The 21903-nt window shown below is 29.8% G+C and overlaps 1 protein-coding gene across 2 annotated transcripts in view; it reads right to left on the reverse strand.

Annotated features, from left to right (window-relative positions):
- Positions 1-3568: 3568 nt before the first annotated feature.
- The window catches only part of LOC121129062 (uncharacterized), a 32096-nt gene continuing 13761 nt past the window's right edge, over positions 3569-21903 (reverse strand). For both annotated transcript variants that reach the window (XM_040724730.2, XM_040724728.2), the window contains exons 2-6: positions 14936-15034; positions 13407-13585; positions 13163-13331; positions 7348-7392; positions 3569-4209 (exon numbers count right to left, since the gene is read on the reverse strand). In XM_040724730.2, the coding sequence (XP_040580664.1) occupies positions 4031-4209; positions 7348-7392; positions 13163-13331; positions 13407-13585; positions 14936-15034 (671 nt within the window). In that variant the 3' untranslated portion in view covers positions 3569-4030. The remainder of the gene's footprint in view (positions 4210-7347; positions 7393-13162; positions 13332-13406; positions 13586-14935; positions 15035-21903) is intronic.

Consider the following 21903-nt stretch of genomic DNA (forward strand, 5'->3'; position numbering starts at 1 on the left):
AATAACAGTTAATCAACACACAAAATAATTTTTCCTTCATTTTTTGAAAATCACTCCACTTCCTCGATTCAACCGAATGCCAAAAAGAAAGAAATAGAGCAATCTGGCTAAAAGTTGATATGTGTTCTTACAAGGGATGTTCTAACTAAACATAACCTAAATATGCGCCAGTTGTATCATGTATTGGACTTTTCAAACGAATCCTCGTACTTACCTAAATAGGTTTATGTTATGTACAAGTTGCAAGCAAAAAATGAGATGAATTATGTAAAATAAAAGATTTAGAATCCTTTGGGTATTATGATAATGAAATGATTGTATATTCCATGGATGGTCGATATATTAATCGCTTCATTTTTGACTATTTAAATACATATTAACTACGATATAACTATTCTCTAGATCATTAAAAAGTTTAAAGGCCCAGAGTTATATTACTCATAAATATATAACAAACAAGTGATTTTAATTGATCCAAATGAAATGATAACATGAATTAATACATTACAACATAGAATGGAAACCAATGTTGTAATCAAATAGGACATTCCAAGACGAAGAAATTGCAACTTATACATAATATGGTGGTCTGAAAAGTTTCCTACCTCAACGTAAAGATAGTAGCACTTATAAGGAAGGGTTAGTAACACCTAATCAGCATCTTTTGACTGTGACTTACCAAGTTTTTCTGCCATTTTGGGCGTGTAGTTGTTATATAACAATCGTTTGAGTGAGTTGCTATTGTTTAAATGTTAAAAAACCAGACTATCAAACTGGCATGAAATATTTATTTTTAATAGTGTAAACTTTAAATAGATTCAAACAATAGCAGACATATAAAGGCTAGTTGTGTTAAAATTGACGCGTCTAAGGCAATCCAACTCTGAGTAATTGAGCCAAAAACAAAAAGGTCTCGTGAACAATTATTTTGCAAAGAAAAAACCCTTCTACTATTTGGACGGTTTATAGAGATAGGACAAGGCTTTACCTCCAAAACACACAAATATATTTTGTCGTCAGCTGTCGATTCCTTCTTCTCCCTTGATACGTCATGGCTATTTCATAATTTATTCATTTTGATAAATACACAAAGAAATAAGTTATGGTACGTTCCCAAAAGAACAGGAATACAATTTCTTGATAATCTCTCGTCGTTTATATAATATATCATGGAGATATTGGCCATTTTATTGTTTCTATGAAGGGTCTTCTTTCTGTTTCTTTTTGGAAGAAAGGTTGTGTAATACAATAAAAGTAACGACGTGAGAAGGATCGCTATTAGAAGTGTGCAGAGTTAGAAGAAATTTTTTTGGGAGGTACTTCAAAAACTTTAACGGGGATTTGGCAACCCTAAAAGGACCTAAAGATGTCATTGAGGGGCAAATATGACGAAAATATCCTATTACAATCACTGAGTGTATTTTATACATTTATGTCATATATGATTATAAAATATTTTGTTATTTGTATAATGAATATTCATTAACAGAATACATTTCTTAGAAAATCTGCATTTTTTCATTTTGAAAAATGTTTTAAAAAAAATAATTTATTATAGCTATAGATTTAAAAAAAATAATATTATTTGAAATGTTTTTCGAAAAAATTACGCTTTTTATGAATGGCTATAGATAATGAAAAAATTTAATATTTGATTTTTTTTTATAAACAACTGAGGGTTTTTTTAATTATTTTCCAAAAAAATTAATATTGGAAATTTAATTTTCTGTGAATAGATATTAATTTTTAAATTTTTTTTGTCAATAACTATGTATTTATTTTTGATTTTTTTTCCAAAAAAATTAATATTACAAATTTTTCCAAAAAAAATCCAAACCCCAGTATCTCCCAAAATAACATAAAGTGTCCACTATACACAGTCCAACTTTACCTTATCTATTGTGTGAATACGTGTACACGACACGTATCCGTGGAAGTCTTCCTGAGATTAACTCTTCTCTCGATATGTCGTCTAAAAATTATCAACTTTTATAAGCAAATGGTACAAGTTACCATCTCTTTGCCTTAAAATACATTATTTAATATCAACATGGGTCAGACTAATTACCAATTATTTATTGATGGTATCATTTTATTTTGATCTATTAAAATTAAATGTTTAGGAATTATGATGTAAGTATTTACGAGCAATATAACTCTGGGCATTTGAATATTATATTGTGACACATAATACTTACATTTGAGTAAGTTGTATTAAAGGAGTTCAAAATTGCACCATTAATATATGAATCATCTATGAATATTCAATCATTGCATTATCTTCATTTCAAGTACTATAAATCCTTCATTTTAAATTATTCATTTCTTTTTTGTTGTTGTAACTTGTACAATTTGCTTATACAAGTTACAACTTGTACACAACACGCACGATATAGGAGGTATGTTCAAAAAGAAAGGTGATTCTGTATTTACAGGAAAAAATATTGTTTTATTCATCAATATTTATATTCTTCCCTTCAAAGTAATCCCCCTACGATACAATAAATTTGTACCAACGCTTTTCCAATCCTCAAAGTACTTCTCATAACCACTTTTTGGTACAGCCTTGAGCTCTTCCAACAATGCATTTTTTATCTCCTCAATCGTTGCAAATCTCTGTTGTTTCATATGTTTCTTTAGTTTTGAGAACAAGAAAAAGTCGCATGGGGTTAAATCCGGTGAATATGATTGCAGAAGCATGATTGTGGTATTGTTTTTTGTCATTATCATGGTGCAAAAGCCATGAATTGTTTTCCCCCAATTCTGCATGTTATCTTCAAATTGTTTCTCGCCAGCGGCACGTAACTTCAAGATAATACTCTTTATTGACCGTGCGGCCATATGGTAAGAACTTTTGATGAACTAAACCAATGTATTGAGCAAAAATTTGACATTTGAGGTTCGTCCTTGACATTTTCCAAAAAAGTTTGTACCTCTTATAAATATTTTTTTTCTGAGAACAGTTTCACCGTATGCCATTGCCGCAAACATTTCAAATGTTTTGGAGCACTTGATTTCATTTTTTACATAAAATTTACTTCAAATTCTTTGATCCCTGTTTTTCAATAGCAAAAAATCCCGGAACACGCCAAATACTTTCAACCGATATGCCTCTCACAAGCAAACTAGACATATTATATAGGTGAAACAGAAGATATATTTTTGTGGCGAGTGTACTTATATAAAAGGAAAAAGAAAATGGAGTATACCAAATGTACGTTACCCGAAAAAATTGAAAAGTCGCCTAATTTTTTGAAAACACCTCGTATGTGATAACCTGCCTGAAGAAATAATCGTTTTGGAGTAAAACTATAATAACACATTGAAAGATGATTTATACATTTGAAATACTTATTATTAGTGAATTTCTCTATTTTGACTTAAATTGACTATTTTCATATCAAAGTAATACTAATTATGAAATTTAGAAACTTTTAGAGCAATGCAAAACTTTTTAACATTCATCAATACGGATTTAACTATTTATTTATTATAAATTATCATTTTTGGACTATGCCCAGTGGTCATCCAACATTTCGTTAAAAAATAAATAGTAACCAGTCTAAAATTCTATATATATTTAAAGTGTTTTATTTTATTTTTTTTCATTTGATACATTTACATTATATAATAATTATCACAATATTTGAATATATATGTAATTCATCTGAAAGAGGGTCTTGAGTTGTATTGAGTATTTTATACAACAAATTCATAGGTTTCTTTCATTTAATTTAGACATTTATCTTACTATATACATAATATACATATTTATACCATGAATATAAAAGCTTAATAAAGTGTATTGTACACTGGAAGAGGTTCTGTGAGACAATACCAAAGTATCAATTTATGGATTAATTATGAGTATAATAATACACAATGTATAGATATTTTCTTAAAAAGACACAGGATTCAAGAATTTTAATTAACTAAAATGCACATTTCCTACTCAAAAGTTGAATTATATTCCTTCAATGTTAACGGAGCCACATTTTAATTACCTACATATTAGTGGGAATACAGGATTTTAACATGACTCCAAACAATCACTCCAACTAGAACTGTCTCCAGAGATATACATTCCATCGTGATCTACTTTAGTTGCGCACCATGGTCGAGGATAGGACCATTCTTTGATACAGGATCGATGGACCACATTCTTGTATATAAAAGGAAAGATGCATTTTTGTCCATTTGCCGTGCAAACTATATACAATGAAAATTATTAATTTAACAAGAGTAACATCAAAGATATGTTTTCATGAGATATAAAGGGAACTATTATTAGAGAGACTTTGCTCTTATTTGCGATATTACATCAATTTAATATTTTGTGAAGGGCTACTGATTTTTGAATCTTTGTTCAAAAAAAATCCCCCAAAAAAAAAAAAATATATATATATATAATTCTGCGATCGTACATGCATTTTAATAATTATTATTTGTAAGGACTAATTTATAGCATCAAAGCTAAACTATTACTTTTCAAAACAGTCTTTATTTATTTAGACTTTTCTCTTTCACAATAACACTCGAGGTATTCGAAATATGCATAGAACCCAGGAAAGATTTTGTCTATACATATATGTATGTATAGAGAGCAACAAAAGGCCATCTTTGCTTTTTGGATTATTACCCATAAGGTTTATCTAATTTATATTCTTTTTTGCCATCCAATAGTTAGAAGATCATTTTGCTAAAAATTTGACACGGTCTTACATCACTAACACAAAAATTTTATTTTATTTTGTTGTTAGCCATCAGGGTTTCTGCTTCTTTTCCCTTAATTAGTTTTTTGATTGTTAATTGGGAAAATTTTAACAATTTCTTGTTAATTCCCAACAATTGTTCAATAATAATTCCATAGGAAGGAAGAAATTGGCTTCAGGCACGCCTGCAGGCTTATTTATAAATATATATTTATATTTTGAATGGGATGGAGCCTTAGTTTTTGGATTTTTTTGGATTCTTTTTGAAAAATCCATAGTTATTAACAAAAAATATAATTTTTTGGAAGAACGTTTCATAGAGCTATCAACATTAAAGTTCCTTTTATGGGAAAAATAAATGAAAAATTAAACTACCAATATGTTTGTTTGTTTTTTAATATTTCAAAAATCCATAACTCTTTTGAGAAAATCCTGCCCACCCTCTGCGGACGCCCCTGGACTTACTACTAGCTGATAATGTGTCTTTTTTATTATTCATGTAGGAGGAAAGGTTTCGTGATAATAATAAGACAACAATGTATTAAAGGAAGTGAGTTACTGGAGTTTTTTAAGTAGTAATATCTAACGCCTCTCGTGGGCAAAGTTAAGTGTCTAATAGACTACTACTTTTATCACGTGGTTTCACTTTATGCATAGAAATATTTGTTGAAGAGCCTTTAAAAAAACTCATGACTACAATAAGAAAGACAATTGGGAAAAACTAGGACAATGCCTTCATGTTCCTCATAAAAAGCTGTTCCTATATTATTAGACAGAATCAGTAGTAATGACACTCCTCTTTATTTATTTTTTTACTTTTCTTTCGCACATAAATTGTATAATAATTGTCAAAAAAAAAAAAAAAAAAATGTTGACAATTTACATGGCTCGATTACGAATTGTTTGAATATGCTATGAGAATGTCTCATAGCATTTAGTATAATTACTATAATATGTAAAATCCTACATCCAATGTCTGCCAAAATAAGAGCCATTTTAATATCAAAGAAGGGATTATGTATATGGAATTGAAGTTTGTACATCAACCAAGTAAGAGCCAAGAGGCAACAAGTATATCAATGGCAAAAAAATATTAACTTGAATTCTAATAGGTTAATTTTTTTAATTGAGCTATCTTGTCGCCTCTTTCCTTAGAGTCTGTCTCTTTACATCTACTCACATATGGACTTTTTCTAAAACTATTCAAAGTTTTGCTCTATTGAATTATTATTATTTTCAAAGGAGTTCAAAGATCATGATCATATTTTAAGAGATTTTATCTTAATAAAGTAGTAGTAGTAGTAGCATTTGTTTACAAATATGTATGTAGTGCATGAACAAACAGGTTAATTTCCTGACCTTTCCGTTGACTCAAAGTTATGTTAATAGCGTTTTTACTACCTATGCATATTGTATATACATAGAAGGTAGGATTTCTCCTTTCTGGGGAAATGGTCGTCCTTCTGCGATATCTCGGGAAAGCCATTTTCCTTGTGTTAAATTATTAAAAAAGGAAAAACACACTCAATTACATCATGATGGATCTTCTTTAGGACCGACAAGTAGTGTTGGATTGCTCTAAAAAAACTATAAAGACTACAGTGCTCTCAGTACGGTCCTGATTAATTCTGTCAGTCCTAGGACAGATCATGATCGGTTTTTTAGTACTACGTCATTTCAACTACTTCATCATTTAACACAAGGACAATGGTTCATAATAACATCTTGAATTAATTTTGGGCCTATGTACATAGCTATATAATGCTTTAGTATTACGAGTGTAGTCGGAAAAGTTTCCGACCTCCTCGTGAAAATGCAGCATTCGTAAATAAAAGCTAGAAACATCTATTTAGGCTCTGTAGACAGTTACTTACCAAAGTTTTAACCATTTTGGACACGCAGTTGTAATGCAAATGTCGTTAGATTTTGTTCAAGTGATTGTTTTTGTGATTTTTATTTTTAAGTTCCGTCTCTTTGTAACTCTTCTCCCAGCAAAGTTACAGACAAGACGAGTTACAGATGTATCTTTGGCAGAAGTTTGTAAAGTTACAAAGAGTCTATGTTGAAAAATAAATATTCAGATTTTTTTTCACATCAACTCAATCAGACGACTGTTACATAACAACTGAGGGTCCAACATGGATGAAACTTTGGGAAGTAACTCTCAACAGATGCTAAATAGATGTAACTAGCTTTTATTTACAAATGCTGCAAGTTTCACGTTGAGGTTGGTAACTTTTCAGACCACCCTCGTATATGATATCGTTCATTCTTTTCTGCAAATCAAGCTATGATCATAGAACCAACGGATTGGTCCTCGGATGAAAAGATTGGACCGATAAGAAAAAAGACTTTTACAACACTTCAACCAACTGGGATTGGACGCAGTAAGGATCAACACCAGACTACCACCTATTTTCCTTCTGGGAAATAGGGATCTGGATTTCTCGGAAGAGAAACCCTACCACTATATACGTATTTAATTAAGAAAAGTTTTAATTGTTTTTAGCAGTCCTTTGGCTCTCTCTCTTTATGATAGTGTTAAATAAAAATGCAGTTGCTTAAGACTCGTGATTGCAATGATTACGCTGTACTTTTATGCTGTACAATGTATGTAGGTATATTGATAACTTACTTTCATTTTTCGGAGTTTCTTTCTTCTTGGGTTTGGCAGTGGATCCTGCAATAAAGAAAATGAAGAATTGAATAAACATAATTCCATTTTAAGTATCTGAACATATAATGATGAACAACAAGTCATATTATGTACGAGATTGTATTTACATAGATGAAGAATATGTAGCTGCCTATAAAGTGCATACACTAGATGTAAAATAATTTAACAAAAACAAAACATTTAGTATATGAGATGTAATTTTTGGGTAAGTAGAAATAATAACAATAAAAGAGAAAATAAAAACTCATAAAAAATCGTGACTTTGATTTTCCATAATTACATCCATTTTTTTATTTTTTTCAAAAACTACTTCTCTCTCCCTCTGGAGCACAAGTGAAAAAGAACATCATTTAACTAAATACATAGTTATGGATGTGCAATACACACTTATGTATGTAGATATACAAATGTATGGGGGTCCGTCATCACAAAAGCAAGCTAGAGGGATTTATTCTTAAATTCATGGTCTTTTATCTATGTTTATGAAATATAATATATGTTCTTCCTTAATTTATATTTCTACCTATGTAACCCGTCAACATAAAAGCAAGCTAGAATGATTTTTTTTTTTTTTTCAAAATTTGCTTTAGAATTACATTTTTTTTTTCTTTGCCAGACTCACTTAAAGTAGCAAAAACTCATTATCACAATGAAATAGATTTAGTTTGAAAGATCATTTTTTATAAATTGAGCTTGGATTACAATTGTATTTTTCGACGAATAATTATCTTCAATTATAATTTGTATTATTATTAAACTGCATTCTCATAAATAGAGGAAGGGCCGGTGATACAGGGGTGTTCGACGTCAAACCCCACCTATCCACATGTAGTATCTGAGTAGGAAAAAGCAGGAAATCTCTCTGAGTTTTTGATTTTTTAGGTAGTGATTTGAAAATAATTGAAATAATAATAATTGAGGACTGTTCTTAAAAGAAGATTTTTACAAATAGATAGGGAAATGACTTTCTAAAAAAAACCATTAGGTGAAATATGAGCACAGTCTAGGAAAACAGCATAAAAAAAATCAAATAAAATTATACTTTCTTAAAAAAACTTCATTTTATCAAATTATTTATAAAATAAAGATCTTTTATTGATTTATGGATTCTCCAAAAACTTAATTTATGAAATTTTTTGCAAAAAAATTTTAATTTTTCTGAAAAGATGTAGGTTTTATGAATGTTTTTCCTACAAATTCAGTTTTTTGAGAATAGCTACGGATTTTTGTTATTTTTTCCAAGAAAATAACAAAAACCAAGCCCCCCAGAAAATATATATATATATATAATCTTGTGGACGGCACTGTTATTGTTTGGGAAAAAATGAAAAGGTATAATCTTATTTCCAAAAAAGTCACCTCATATCAGAGTTTGAAAAAAAATGAGGGGGAAGATCCTAGAACAAGCCCTGAGTGTAAGGGCCAATAATATCTTTTTTTTACTGGTATATTATAATTGTTGGTCAATTTTTACAAAGTGGATAGTTATGGGGGTTTGGCCCCTTCTGTTGCACAGCCCCTGATTAATACTTTAGCAGATCCGCATTTAAAGTAAAAAAAAAAATCACCTTCTATATTGAAAGACCTACAAATCGATAGATTTTATTTAAAATGCCATATCGGGCCCAAATTAAGTCTCACAAATCAAATAATAAAAATAAAACAGTTAAAAATATATTGGACATTTATACACTTTTCTAGATTGGTGTTACAGATTGTTTTTGCGTTAACTGGGAGCTTAGTACATAATATATACATTAAAAATTCATCTGTCCTCTAAGGATTTTTTTTTCTAAAAAGCAAGTCAAAGACAAGGTATTTCCATAAGATTCCCATGAAAAGGTATTTTAATACTATAGGTGATTCTAAATATTAATACTGATAATAATTTTTCACATCATAAGCAAAGTATAATATATATATGTATATACCCATGTGCATTTAAAAAACGGAAAAAAGTGAAACTCATTTATGACGTTCTTTTCATCTCAGTCATAATGATAACACTAGTCATAATGAGATAAAAGAAGATTAAAAGATTTTTTACTCCATCTCGGTACTTGATGATTTCAGCCTTCCATCCAAAAATGAGATATTTTTTAAGGCTAGCTACATACATAGGCGCCAGAATGATAGGGACAGTCCCCCATAGAGAAGTATATATTGCTTGAGGACGCTGATATCATATAAGTACACATCAGCTGAAAAGTCGTGTAATTATCATGTCGTCACAATATAACATCATTTTTATTAAACAGGCTCCTATTTATGAATTGATTTCATAGTTCTCCCTACCTACATAAAGACTCAATTTTTGTCATTATATTTCATAGCAAAATAAAAAATGAAATGCCTTTTGTAACAAAGGTTATCCAAAAAAATTCATTATTAAATTTTAAAATTTTGAATCTGATAAACGAATTATTTGAAGAAGGGAAAATGAACTGACGACTAATTCCAGTATTTTTTATGAAAATAATACGAGTATGATAAGGTAAAATTGAATATTATATGTATTAAACATTAAGGGAAAAAACCAATCCAGAGGTTACCAATGCCTACTTCAACTCTCATTTAGGACTTGCCGAGAAGAGGGACGCTATCCCTACATATACCGTTTGTGTAAGCTGTATGTTTTCAAAAGGATTACTTGAAGGCAATATTATATATATTAATTAGTTTTTACATACCATGTATATATGTAATCAGGGACCGGTTTTAGGGGGATGCACTGAAGGCACTTGTCTCAAGCCCTTTAAATATAATTTTTATATTTGTAAACAATAGGTTTAGTTAAATGAAATCCATAATTTTTCCAAAAGTTGTTGTTGATAGAAAGATAAGATTTGTTTTTTTTCATGTTTGTTAAAGATGGACACCAGGAAAGAGAAAATAAATCATATTTTTCACTTTTTCTTTGATAAAAGCGAAAAAACAAGCCAGACGGTTTAAAATGAGAATAGGGTTATTAGTTCGGATATTGTTACAGCCAATCACGTGCAATTTTGCTTTAGTCGATTCTGTTCTGGTAATTTTTGATGTCAAAGGTTCAAGGACAATTGACGAAAATATGGAAAAAATAATGGAAATTATCGAGCCCGAACGTCATGTAAGCACTGTTTTGATTGCTAAGGTGATTGACTGAATTGGAAAAACATATTTCAAAACAATTAAAAATAATGGATTTCTTTTTTCTACAATAAATCATTGATAAACAAACCACAAATAACAGTTATGTAGAAAAAGAACATTTTTCTCACGTAATTTTCTCCGATCCAAGCAGTATCGAACGGAAATTGTTCAGAATGTTTCACCCACCTTACATTTTTAAATCCAAATTTAGCAATTGGATGACGCTGGAATATTTCTTTTGCAGCAGCTCTGCTCTAAGAACATGGGAACATCAAGAACTAAATAATATTGAAATTACGAAAGGGACCTAATTTGCTTGGCTACTAACAGAGAAATGTTTTGCACCAACAGCATTAGAAAAAAACATATGTATAATTGGCAGAAGCCGTATTCCCTGAAAGTACATTCGCCGGGCTACAGTGGTATCCAGATTACGGCTATCTTCATTTCCGATAGACCATACCTTTCCTGTACCTTATTCGAGAATGGCGGAACCGGTTTAATGTGAAAAAGGTAAGTGATTCCACAAGACTTTGAGATCTTACAGGAGGAGCAATATTTGAAAATATTTCTTCAATGGTCATTTTTCTTAAAGATTTTTCCACTTTTTTAAGGGATTGAGAAGAAATAGCCAAGGAAAAAAAGAACAAAAAACATATTTTTTCTCCTGCACATCAAACTTTTTACTCAGTGTGCCATGCAAGTAAAGAAATTCTATCCTTAGCTCTTTATTTGGTAAATTTCTGAGGATTTAATTTTGAACTCACTGAAAAATTCAAATCGGATGACATTGAACAGAGATTTGGACGGTATCGAATGATAACAGGGGCAATCTGTTATATCTCAATAAGACAACTTCTTCAAACAGAAAAAGCTCTTTCCTTGAGAGCTTTTTTAAAATTTACCAACGTTCCAATAATAGTGTTTTCCGGAATACTTGAAGAAGCCTATGAATTTGAATGTGAAGGAGACTTAGATTTTGCTTTTCATATCTGTAACGAACTCTGTAACACAGAAATATACTGCTCTCTATACTACACTTTACTACATCGGCAGGTTCATTAAAAGGTTAATCTCTAAAAAAATATTGTTCCAACTGTTAGAATCTTTTAATTGGAGAGAGTTATTGCGATATAACTAATATCCAACTTACCACTGAAGAAGAAGTTAAAAAAGTAGTTTAATTGAACTGATTAAAAGAGTACGACTTATTACTCCTTCAAACTTGCTCTTCTTGACAATTTGCTACATAAACAACTTTCTATGTATCATTTTGTAGAGATCAGATATTAGAAAAAAAAACTCCTCCTTCATCTGCTACCAATATTTTCAATTTTACAACATTTTAAAGAATTAATTACCAGGATTTATTGTTAAAGATTTCATGCAAAGTGTTCAATATCAACATAAAGAACTTTGTAAAGTGAAAAAATGATGAAATTTGTTTAAGTCTGACCAAAAATAATATTTTCATAGAAAAGCTGCAAAATTATCCTGCGAGTCTTCACAAAAGACATATTGGAATATTCTTGATAGCCCCTTTTTAGTTATAAAAATACATTCTAGATTTTGATTAAAATTATTATTTGCTATTCCTTTTTTTTTTTTTTTTTTTTCAAAGATAATATAGAATAATCACCTCAATCAGAGATCTCAATGAAAATACAGCTCAAATTTCTATATATTTTCAATATTTGGTCATTTTTCAAATTTTTGATGCTATTTCAGCAATATGGATTTTATTAGTTTTAAGTACTACACTTGTACACGTAAAAAATCACTAACGACTCCAGTCTTAGCTTTTCTTTCACTTAATATATACACAAAGAAGAAACTTGCATAAAAATATATAAAAATTGTCACAATGTAATACAAAAATGCCAAAAATCTTAGTCTTAGTCATTTTGTAAAATAAAAATATTTTTTTCTTTTCTTTTTTAAATCAAACCAAAAAATTGAAAATATTTAAGAAAAAAATCTTTTAAACGAGAAAGAATGTAAAGGTCCTACACATTTTCCCCTTGTCGTTACTCACGCTAAAACTGGACCTAAAAGGTATTAAATATTTTGAATCAGGTGGTACTCCCCCGTCCCCCCCCCCTAAAAAAAACCTATCATAAGCTTGAAAGACACTACTTACTCCAAAGGCCACCATTTCCAATGAAGCTTGATCTAACTACATTATAATATATTGTTTAACATGTAATTAGGCTAGTTTTTCAATGAGAAACAAGGAAATGATGGTCAAAATATAACCAAGTTTGTAATAGGACTTTTCAAACTCCATTACATAGGTAATACATATAAGGAAAAACAAGGATACAGTATGTTCTGGGGTTAAAAACCAGTTTGCACCTATATATTGGCAACCCAGTATATATGTATTTTTACATAATATGCATTTATTAAATTGTTAATACACACAAAAAATCCGAAATGGATATATAATCAATTAAATGAGGACGTGGGTGGGAGAGAAGTTGTTCTAAGTGAGTCATTTGATCAGCTAGTAGGAAGGAGCCATCTTTAATGACTCACTTTGCCAATAAATACATAATATTTTATATATACATAGGTAAAATATATTATTATAGAAAATGATGAGTTCATTCTAGAAGAAATTGTTTTTTATGATACTTACCCCTTTGAGAATAGAGTGTTTTATTCGTTTTGGAGGTGCGCAGCAAAGTTGCAATCTTCTGTAAAAACACATTGATCTTTCCGTTTTCATGTTTTAGATCTGCATTTCTTAGTTCGAGTTTTAATATTTCTTCTTGAAGGATTCCCATCTTTTCGTTATGGAGTGATAACTGAATGAATGAATGGAAAAATAAGTAGATATTAAAGAAAAACGTGGAAATTTGTTTGAACTCCTAATTTCTCACTTGTTTCTGCATATTGAGACAAAATATAACGATGGACCATAGAAGTACGATGGCAAAAACTATAAACGTTATTTTCTTTGGATTTCTCCCACAACAAAATTGCGGAGAGCATATTGAGTTTTTAGACGAGATAGAGGTAGTTGATTGTGATGCAGACAATTTAATTGGTAGATTAAGCCCTATAAGCGAAATAATGAAAATTTAATATATATCTATATTAATATCAATATAGTTCATTAAAATGATTTATTTTCTAGATTTATCCTTAAAAAAATTCATGAGAACATATATTTATTTATTTAATAGAGAGTAAATTTCCATTCAATCGTTCATTAGTTCATTTACAAAAAAAAAAACCGCAAATGTCGCTTTTAAGGTACCAAAGCGGAAGTTATAATAATGTCTGAAGTAAAAAGTTCTGAGCGTTTGTCACTTAATTTTTACAATAAAATTAACATAATTAGGATAGTCCAATTTAGATGGTTCCAAACGGAGTTCTGACATATCTTCAGCTCCTGTGTAATGGAATAAGTGCTCACAGGCCGGTCCAACTCGACGATTTCCATTATTTCATCGACATTTTCGACGATCATATTATCAGAACGGAATTGTTAGAACCACTGCTTTTCTGTTGCATTCGATACTGTATTAGATCCACTAGCAGAACAATTTTTTTGTCCGCCTGCTCACTCTTTTCACCTTGGTTGTAGTGATACTGAAGAATAGTTCGAATTTTCTATTTTTTTACTTCCTTTTTGAGAACACTGTAACACACAACTGGTTTCACCAAACAAAAAACTGTAAATTAACTTTTTTAAGTGTACGCTTAGACTTTAACCATACTTTAAGCTTTTTGGATGTATTAATCATGAGATATAGCTCACTAAAAACACTGACACAATACTGAAAATGAACTTTTTTTAAGTGTAAACCTTTAAGCGGTTTTTTTTATGCAATGTATTAATTGTGAGATATAGCTCAATAAAGACATTTAGCAAAAACGCTCATAACTTTTTACGTAATTTTTCGTTTGATGTACACAATTTTGTCTTGCCTTCTGATAATTCACCGTGTGAATTCAGAAAATTGCATATTTAATTAATTTTAATGTAATTAATGGTGTGTTCAGTAGCGCCTCTAGTGGACAAAAAAATATTATTGGACACAAATAATAATGTAGTGGTCATTTCCCACTTGGTTTTAGCTTTGGTCCTGGAGTACAGATGTCATTTCAGAAAAATAAAAAGGAGCTCACAAGTGAACACTTTTTAAAGATTTCAACAATCCCCCGCCCCCCGTTCAAACGGCTCAGACTCTCAAAAATGAACCGAAAACATTTAATTCTAAAGACGTTACCTTAAATGAAGTTATAAATTTTCAAAATATAAGGTAAACTTTGTATTTCTTAAACTTGAATTATCAAATAATAATCATACAAATACCATAAACATATACTTAATTAATCTAAACGGTCTAAATCACAATTTCTGATATTATATGAAGACAAATAATTAGATAAATAAACTCACCTGAATGTGCAGGTTGAATGCTTTGAAGTTCGGGTGAATCTTTTACCGAAATATTATTTGAAGAAGGATTACGGAGTAACTTTTGACTAGATGATACATCTACAAGAAAAGAATATAAATCAATTATTTAAGATATGCACTCCAACGAAGAGAGATTGTCCTAACTAGTAATAACATAAATTAAATGAAAAAATAAAGAGTTAGGTTCTGTGACTATAAACTAAAACAAGTTCCGTATATTTATTAAACGTTTTTAAAAACATTATATGATTTATTTATTTACTTTATAAAAATAAAATATGTCATATATATATTTTTTTAATTTTAATATATAATTGACTAATATTAAATGACAAAATATTTGTTTTTACAAAATTCATAATAATTAGTAAAAGATAATAATAGATTAACATAAAAAACTTTAATATTATAATCAGGAGCAATTTGAATGTATTTTCACGTTACGTCATCATTGTTCATGTTGGCCATTTTTGGCTCTAAACTACCAATTTTTATAACAATAAAACACTTTTTTTTATTAATATTTAAAAAGATAGTGAACTATTGAATATCAAAACGGGACAAACATATAAAAGTACATAAACCTAAAAGTCTACGAAAATTGTATCTTCTGCTAGATAGGGTTTTTATGTATATTACACTAATATTTATTTAAAATATGTTATTCTTTTGTTATATAATTTAAATTCTAACTTATGGATAAAAATCAACTATTACAATCGAAGGAATAAGTTATTTTTCTCAGATTATTATATTATACTCTTCCCTAATCGATCAAAAAAAGTACAAATCTAGCATTTTTAGGGATTTACCGTATTACAATTATCATTGGTATGAATTAGTATTCAATGCACGTATTAGGTTAAGTAAAAAGTTCTGTGCATTTTTGCTAGATGTCTTTAGTGAGCTTTATCTCATGATTAATACATCTAAAGAGCTTAAAGTGTGCTGAAAGGTTAAGTGTACACTTAAAAAAGTTAATTTACAGTTTTGTGTTTGGTGAAACCAGTTGTGTGCTACAGTTTTCCAAAATAGAAGTAAAAAAAGAGAAATTCGAACCATTCTTCCGTATCGAATGCAACAAAAAAGCAGTGGCTCTAACAATTTCGTTCTGATAATATGAACGTCGAAAGTTGATGAAATATTAGAAATCGTCGAGTTGGACCGGTTTGTGAGCACTTATTCCATTGCACAGGAGCTGAAGATACGTCAGAACTCCGTTTGGAACCATCTAAATTGGATAATCCTAATGGTGTTAATTTTATTGCCAAAATAAAGTGAAAAAAAACTCAGAACTTTTTACTTCACAATTATTATATTCTTACTTGATTAACAAAGAGCCATTTGATAAAGTTTCATCAAGATTTTATATAAATTTTCCATTTTGAGCCCCCGAAATAATGTCTCCTTAAATTATGATGCACAATGTCAGTGAAAATGAAGGGATAGGGAGACATGTATCCTTCCCCAGATTTTTTGTCCCCCCAAAACGCTTTACCAAGGTTCTGCAATATTTTCGGAATGAGGCACTTGAATGCCCCCCCACCCCAGTTTAAAAATCCTTAACTGCACCCCTGATAGTAATAAGTGTACGCAAAACTATATTACACTGTAAAAAAGAATCTAATTTGAGCCCCTTCTTTCAGTTACTTCGAATCTCCCAATTTTGTATACACACACTCTCTAGATCAGGGATATTAAATGCATTTTGATTTGGGTCCCGAGTTCAGCTTAATCTGCTCACAAGCGGGCCAGCCAGTAAAATCATTTCAAACTAACAATAAGACTACTTTTTTTTGTGTTATTTACTACAAATAATAATTAAGCTAAAGAAGAATATATCATTTATAAAAATACATGAACTTATAAATTAGTAGAATAATCATTACTCAGAAGGGAATACTCAAAGGTTCAAAAATGACCTGCTTTTTGAGCATAAACAATATATTTATTTGATTTGAATGACCGAATAAGTAACGGAAAACACAATTTATATACATAGACACAAATTTGATGATGATGGAAATTGTCTTGTAGTGTTGGATTTGAAAAAGATCAAGTTCATGTTTTTGAATTCCGCATCGAGTTGAGTTCATGTAAGGACTAAATAATATAAAATTTGGTTTCTTGTTTTTAATACAATATCAACTATTCTGTTAATAATAAATGAGCGTCTGTATGTAGTTTTTCACTATTTTGTTGAGTACTGATACTGGAAATTTGACTAAATATTACTCGAATGTTTCAAATTTGGATTATAATTCGAGTTCAAGCATAGTCAAACTTTCCAAAAATATTTCGGGCAACTTGAAGTACTTCTCAGAAAACTGTTAACTTTAGTAGTCCTTTTTTCCCCGAGTTCGAGTAATAATCAAATCCAGCACCAATACAAAGACATAAAAAAATTAACACCTTCCCTGCGATGTTCCCACATTTGGGTCACACTATGTTTTACTAGTCTGCGATGTGCCTCACATGTGGGTAACAGTACAATTTTTTATTAGTTTCAAAAATAGATTTTTTTTTGTGCGATGTGAACCTGTATATATGTGAACCTAACGATGTGAACCTACGCTTTCAACACTTTCAAAGAAAATCAACACCCTCTCCTCACAACACTAGCTTGAGGCTAACAGAAGATACGCACAAAACAATGAGTCGTAGTTCAGGAATATACAGGTTTGAACCTATCTCAGCTAAAGTATTAATATAATATGTTAACGAGGATTTCGACAATTTTGACATCTTTAGAAGTACTCTGCAACGTACTTTTCAGAACAATTTAATTATAATCTATTATTTTTCTTAGACTTACATTTTAAGCGTAAATAATTTAATTATTATTATTGTTTTTTTTAATTCTTGGCCTAGAAGGATAAAATATTAGATAAAAAATACTGTCATTTTTATTGATATTAGCAACAATATAGCTAATGAAGTAAAAAATAACTTATAAATTATATAAGAAAATCATAAATGCATACAATAATTTAATAAGTGTCTCATTCGATCAAACACAATTAAAAAGTCAAGTAAAAAGTTTACAGAAAAATCTGTATATTCGAAACAATGAAAAACAAATTCGTCAAATTCAAGAGTATTGAGAGTTTATATTTTTAAATAGCATTCGAAAGTAAATTGAAGGGTAGTATAAATTAACCACAAAAGCAAATGTAATATTAGATCCTTTTGAAACTAATTAATTTATATTTATATATTGTATATGTAGTATCCAATCTATAAATTTTCGCAATGGCAATTATCATTTATCATAGACAGAGTAAGAAATTTATACGGGAGAAGGGTGGCAAAGATTTTGGAATTTGTACAAGGAGGCCTACTCCAAAAAAAAGGTGACATAAAGAAAGTTGAAATAATAATTAGACACAGGACATATACGCAAAATTATGTACTCATTCACACAACCTCGATCAAAAACTGACTATTCAATGGAATTTAGTTGTGCATGAGGAGAAACTTAAATATTTCTCTAAAACAATGTTCCACTGACGCAAGTCAAAAAATCAACCTGGCGTGCTTAAACAATTTAAAACCTATTGGAATTCAAGGGGATAATCTTTTTTTTGCAATTATATGTTCGTCGCCTCTTTTTTTTATAATATATATGGGGGGCTTAATTAATTTTATTTATATATGTACTATGTACATAATATACCCTTGAGGATCAGGGGTCTGGCCCTCCCACAAATTCCACCTATAGTATTTATCCTACGGAGTAATTTTTCTAAAACAGCTTATTTATATAATATGTAGCAGATGAGCTGGAGCACTCAGGTATATTTCAATTTTGTATTATCTCATCAGGATATTTCTAATTAATCAGTCAATGATAATATTATTTAATAATTAATACACAATTTTTCATAGGTACACAATTAAAGTCCACTAATTACATAAATGTATTTATATTTAGGGACATATTTGAACGTGATAAGAGCTGTGAATAAGATTATAAAGTGCTATTGTTATACACCTGAAATGAACTTGACACCTAGCTACCTAAATACATTAAACAAATGGATACATTGAATAAAAAATAATGAATTTTAAGGAAATATGAAATTATAGATGATATGCTTATATAATTATACAATTAGACCTCCTCTAATCCTGGCTACAATGAAGCAGGATAATGTTGGATAATCAAAACTTTATATGACTAATACCATAAAGACTTAATTGACATGGAACAACATAGAGAATGTAATTGAATGAATAAAGCACGATGTATCAATACATGATAACTGATAACATATCAGATATGATATATGTTTAGAAGCATAATTCTAAGGAACAAAGCATCGAAACTCATTTTCCAACAAATGCATGTATATGTTTCTACTATTTGTATCTTAATGTATTAGAAATTATTTCCCGGGATTTATTGGGGTAGTGTTGTTCGGTATGCCGGTATGATAGCGGTACCGGGATACTGACACATTTAAAACGAGGCTATACTAAATTGGTAATTGCAACGTCTAATGTGATTCAAAAACTGATGATGTAACCACCCAATTTCTTAACTAGGCCTCTTAAAAAAATGTGCAGTACGTCAACCTAAAAACAATCATGACAAAAAATAAAGAAAAGGAGGAAACTCCCAATATATTTTTTACATAATATATACATAGAGCCTAATACTTCCTAGATATGTTTGAGTCAAGTATAGGCTTATTATTCAAATTTGTGAAGTGAGTTAAAATATCCAAGAATTATCACTATAGTTTACAACGTTTATTTGATTTTAGAGACTTATATTTGCCCCGATATAGTTTTTCAAATTGTAATCTGTCAATTTATCATTATTTTATTTTGACGATACTACTAACTAAACATAACCTCGATACCAATATCAATTTTGGTATCGGAATTAATATGAAAACATTGGTATCGTGAGAAAACTATCTTTGGCTTTTAAACCAGTGAGAAAAAAAAAATACTTTGGAGAAAATCTAACATTTAATTATTTCACAATTTCAGCCTTATATAAAATAATTTTTGATTATAATTTCACCGTATTATTATTTACTATCTCATATTGGAATTTCCCGGGATCTTTCTGAGGTACAATTTCCTGGGAAATGAGAAATCCTAGTGAGTATGCCAATTGTATATTTCGTGCATAATTTAGAGTATGTGCTGTACTTGTGAAGAGGATAACGAAATTAATGAATATTCAAAATATGATCTATATACTAATTATATGATTTTTACTATTTTATTGAAAATTACTAATTAATAAGTATTCTATGGGTCATTATAATCTTAAAATACCCGCATTTATATCATTTCAAACACATATTAGCTGAAAAATTTAATAAATGAAATAATACGTTTTATCCCTGGACATTTTCTCTTTTTGCATCCTGTCCGGGCGCCTGGTTCATTTTTTATCAATTCATTAAAAGAAACAAAACAAGAAACAATTATGTTTTAAAAAAGAATAAATGTTCATTAATCTTTTACTTAGAAACATTAACGCACCATCCACCCTCCCCTAAAACGAACATGTATTTCAGATTTTTTGAAAAAAATATAATCTTTTTAAGCACTTTTACGCTCTAATTCTACCAAAAGGCTTCGAATGTGATATTTTCTTAGCTCAAATACCCTTAAATGTGCTCAAAGTTCTATATTTGATGATTAAAGCACGTCAGTCCTTATTTGTTAGGTCCAGTCTATTCTTAGAACCAGTCCTATCAATCCTTTGGACCGGTCCTTTGAATCCTCGGTTCTTCAGACTGTCAATACTAGAACTGATTAAAAAAGAAAAATTAAAGTAGGACTACGCTTTATCAGTTTTAGGACTAATATGCAGAACTGAACTAGACAGGACCAAAACGGAACTGGATGGGACTACAGTCTTCATTCCTAAATAAGGACCAACGCAACTATACCTAAAACAGATCGAGCCAGGTGTCCTGTTTTTTAAACATCTGAATATGGTCACCTTAACTTAATCTCAATGAGATGTAGAAATTGTAACTTGTACAATCTGCTTTATACCAGCAACAACTTGTACGTAAATATCTAAATTATTTTTAGCCCGAACATGAATGCCTTATCCACTACAACATGCATTAAACGTATCATTTCGAGAAATACATAATAAGAATTAATATGCAGTAAATAGGAGAGATTAAAAAGTATGTAATATTTTACAGACATGCACATGCGTAATTAAATATAGTTGGTATTTATAAAACTAGTTTCGTTTTCTCAAAAAACAGAGATAACACGTAGTCGTCATGGATAGGGTTGTAAATCTTAAGCATTTTGGTATATTAAAAAAAACACCTCTAAACTAATATGGTAACCCTGACAATTTGAAGAATCATAGAGAGAAGAGCAGCTTAGCATTTAGTTCTGAGATGAAGGAAATAAATTCAAGACCCACTCCGTATCAAGCAAGGACACAGGCAGGGATGAATCCTTATTGGATCCTCAATTCTACTCTGATTTCACAAGGACTTACACTAATATCTCCCCTTCTTGAACAAACATATTAAACTTAGATGTTAACTCGTAACCCCCCTCATGTTGGCAACAATAACAAAAGTTGCACGCTAAAAAATGCTTAGTTGTAAAACTATGGACAAACACTCATGAATTGGGCAATTCTTTTCCCACTGCTTTTAAAATATATAAACAATACTTTATGACTTCATATTGCATCTATTATATAAGTGTGTCAATATGTATTTATAGATTATCGTGACTCATTTACTTTCAAGGAACTACATAGATGGACGGACGTACAATGTAGATTAAAGTGTTCCTACTTATACATATGTATATCTATTATATTAAAAAACAGTGATGTTTTACAAATTAATTATTATCTTATGCATTTAAGTATGAAATACCCAATCTACCCCTACGCTCAAGTGATAGTTTAAGCTTATTTCACCACGGGATAACCCCGT

The sequence above is a fragment of the Lepeophtheirus salmonis genome, chromosome 14, assembly GCF_016086655.4.
Source record: "Lepeophtheirus salmonis chromosome 14, UVic_Lsal_1.4, whole genome shotgun sequence".
Classification (NCBI taxonomy): domain Eukaryota; kingdom Metazoa; phylum Arthropoda; class Copepoda; order Siphonostomatoida; family Caligidae; genus Lepeophtheirus; species Lepeophtheirus salmonis.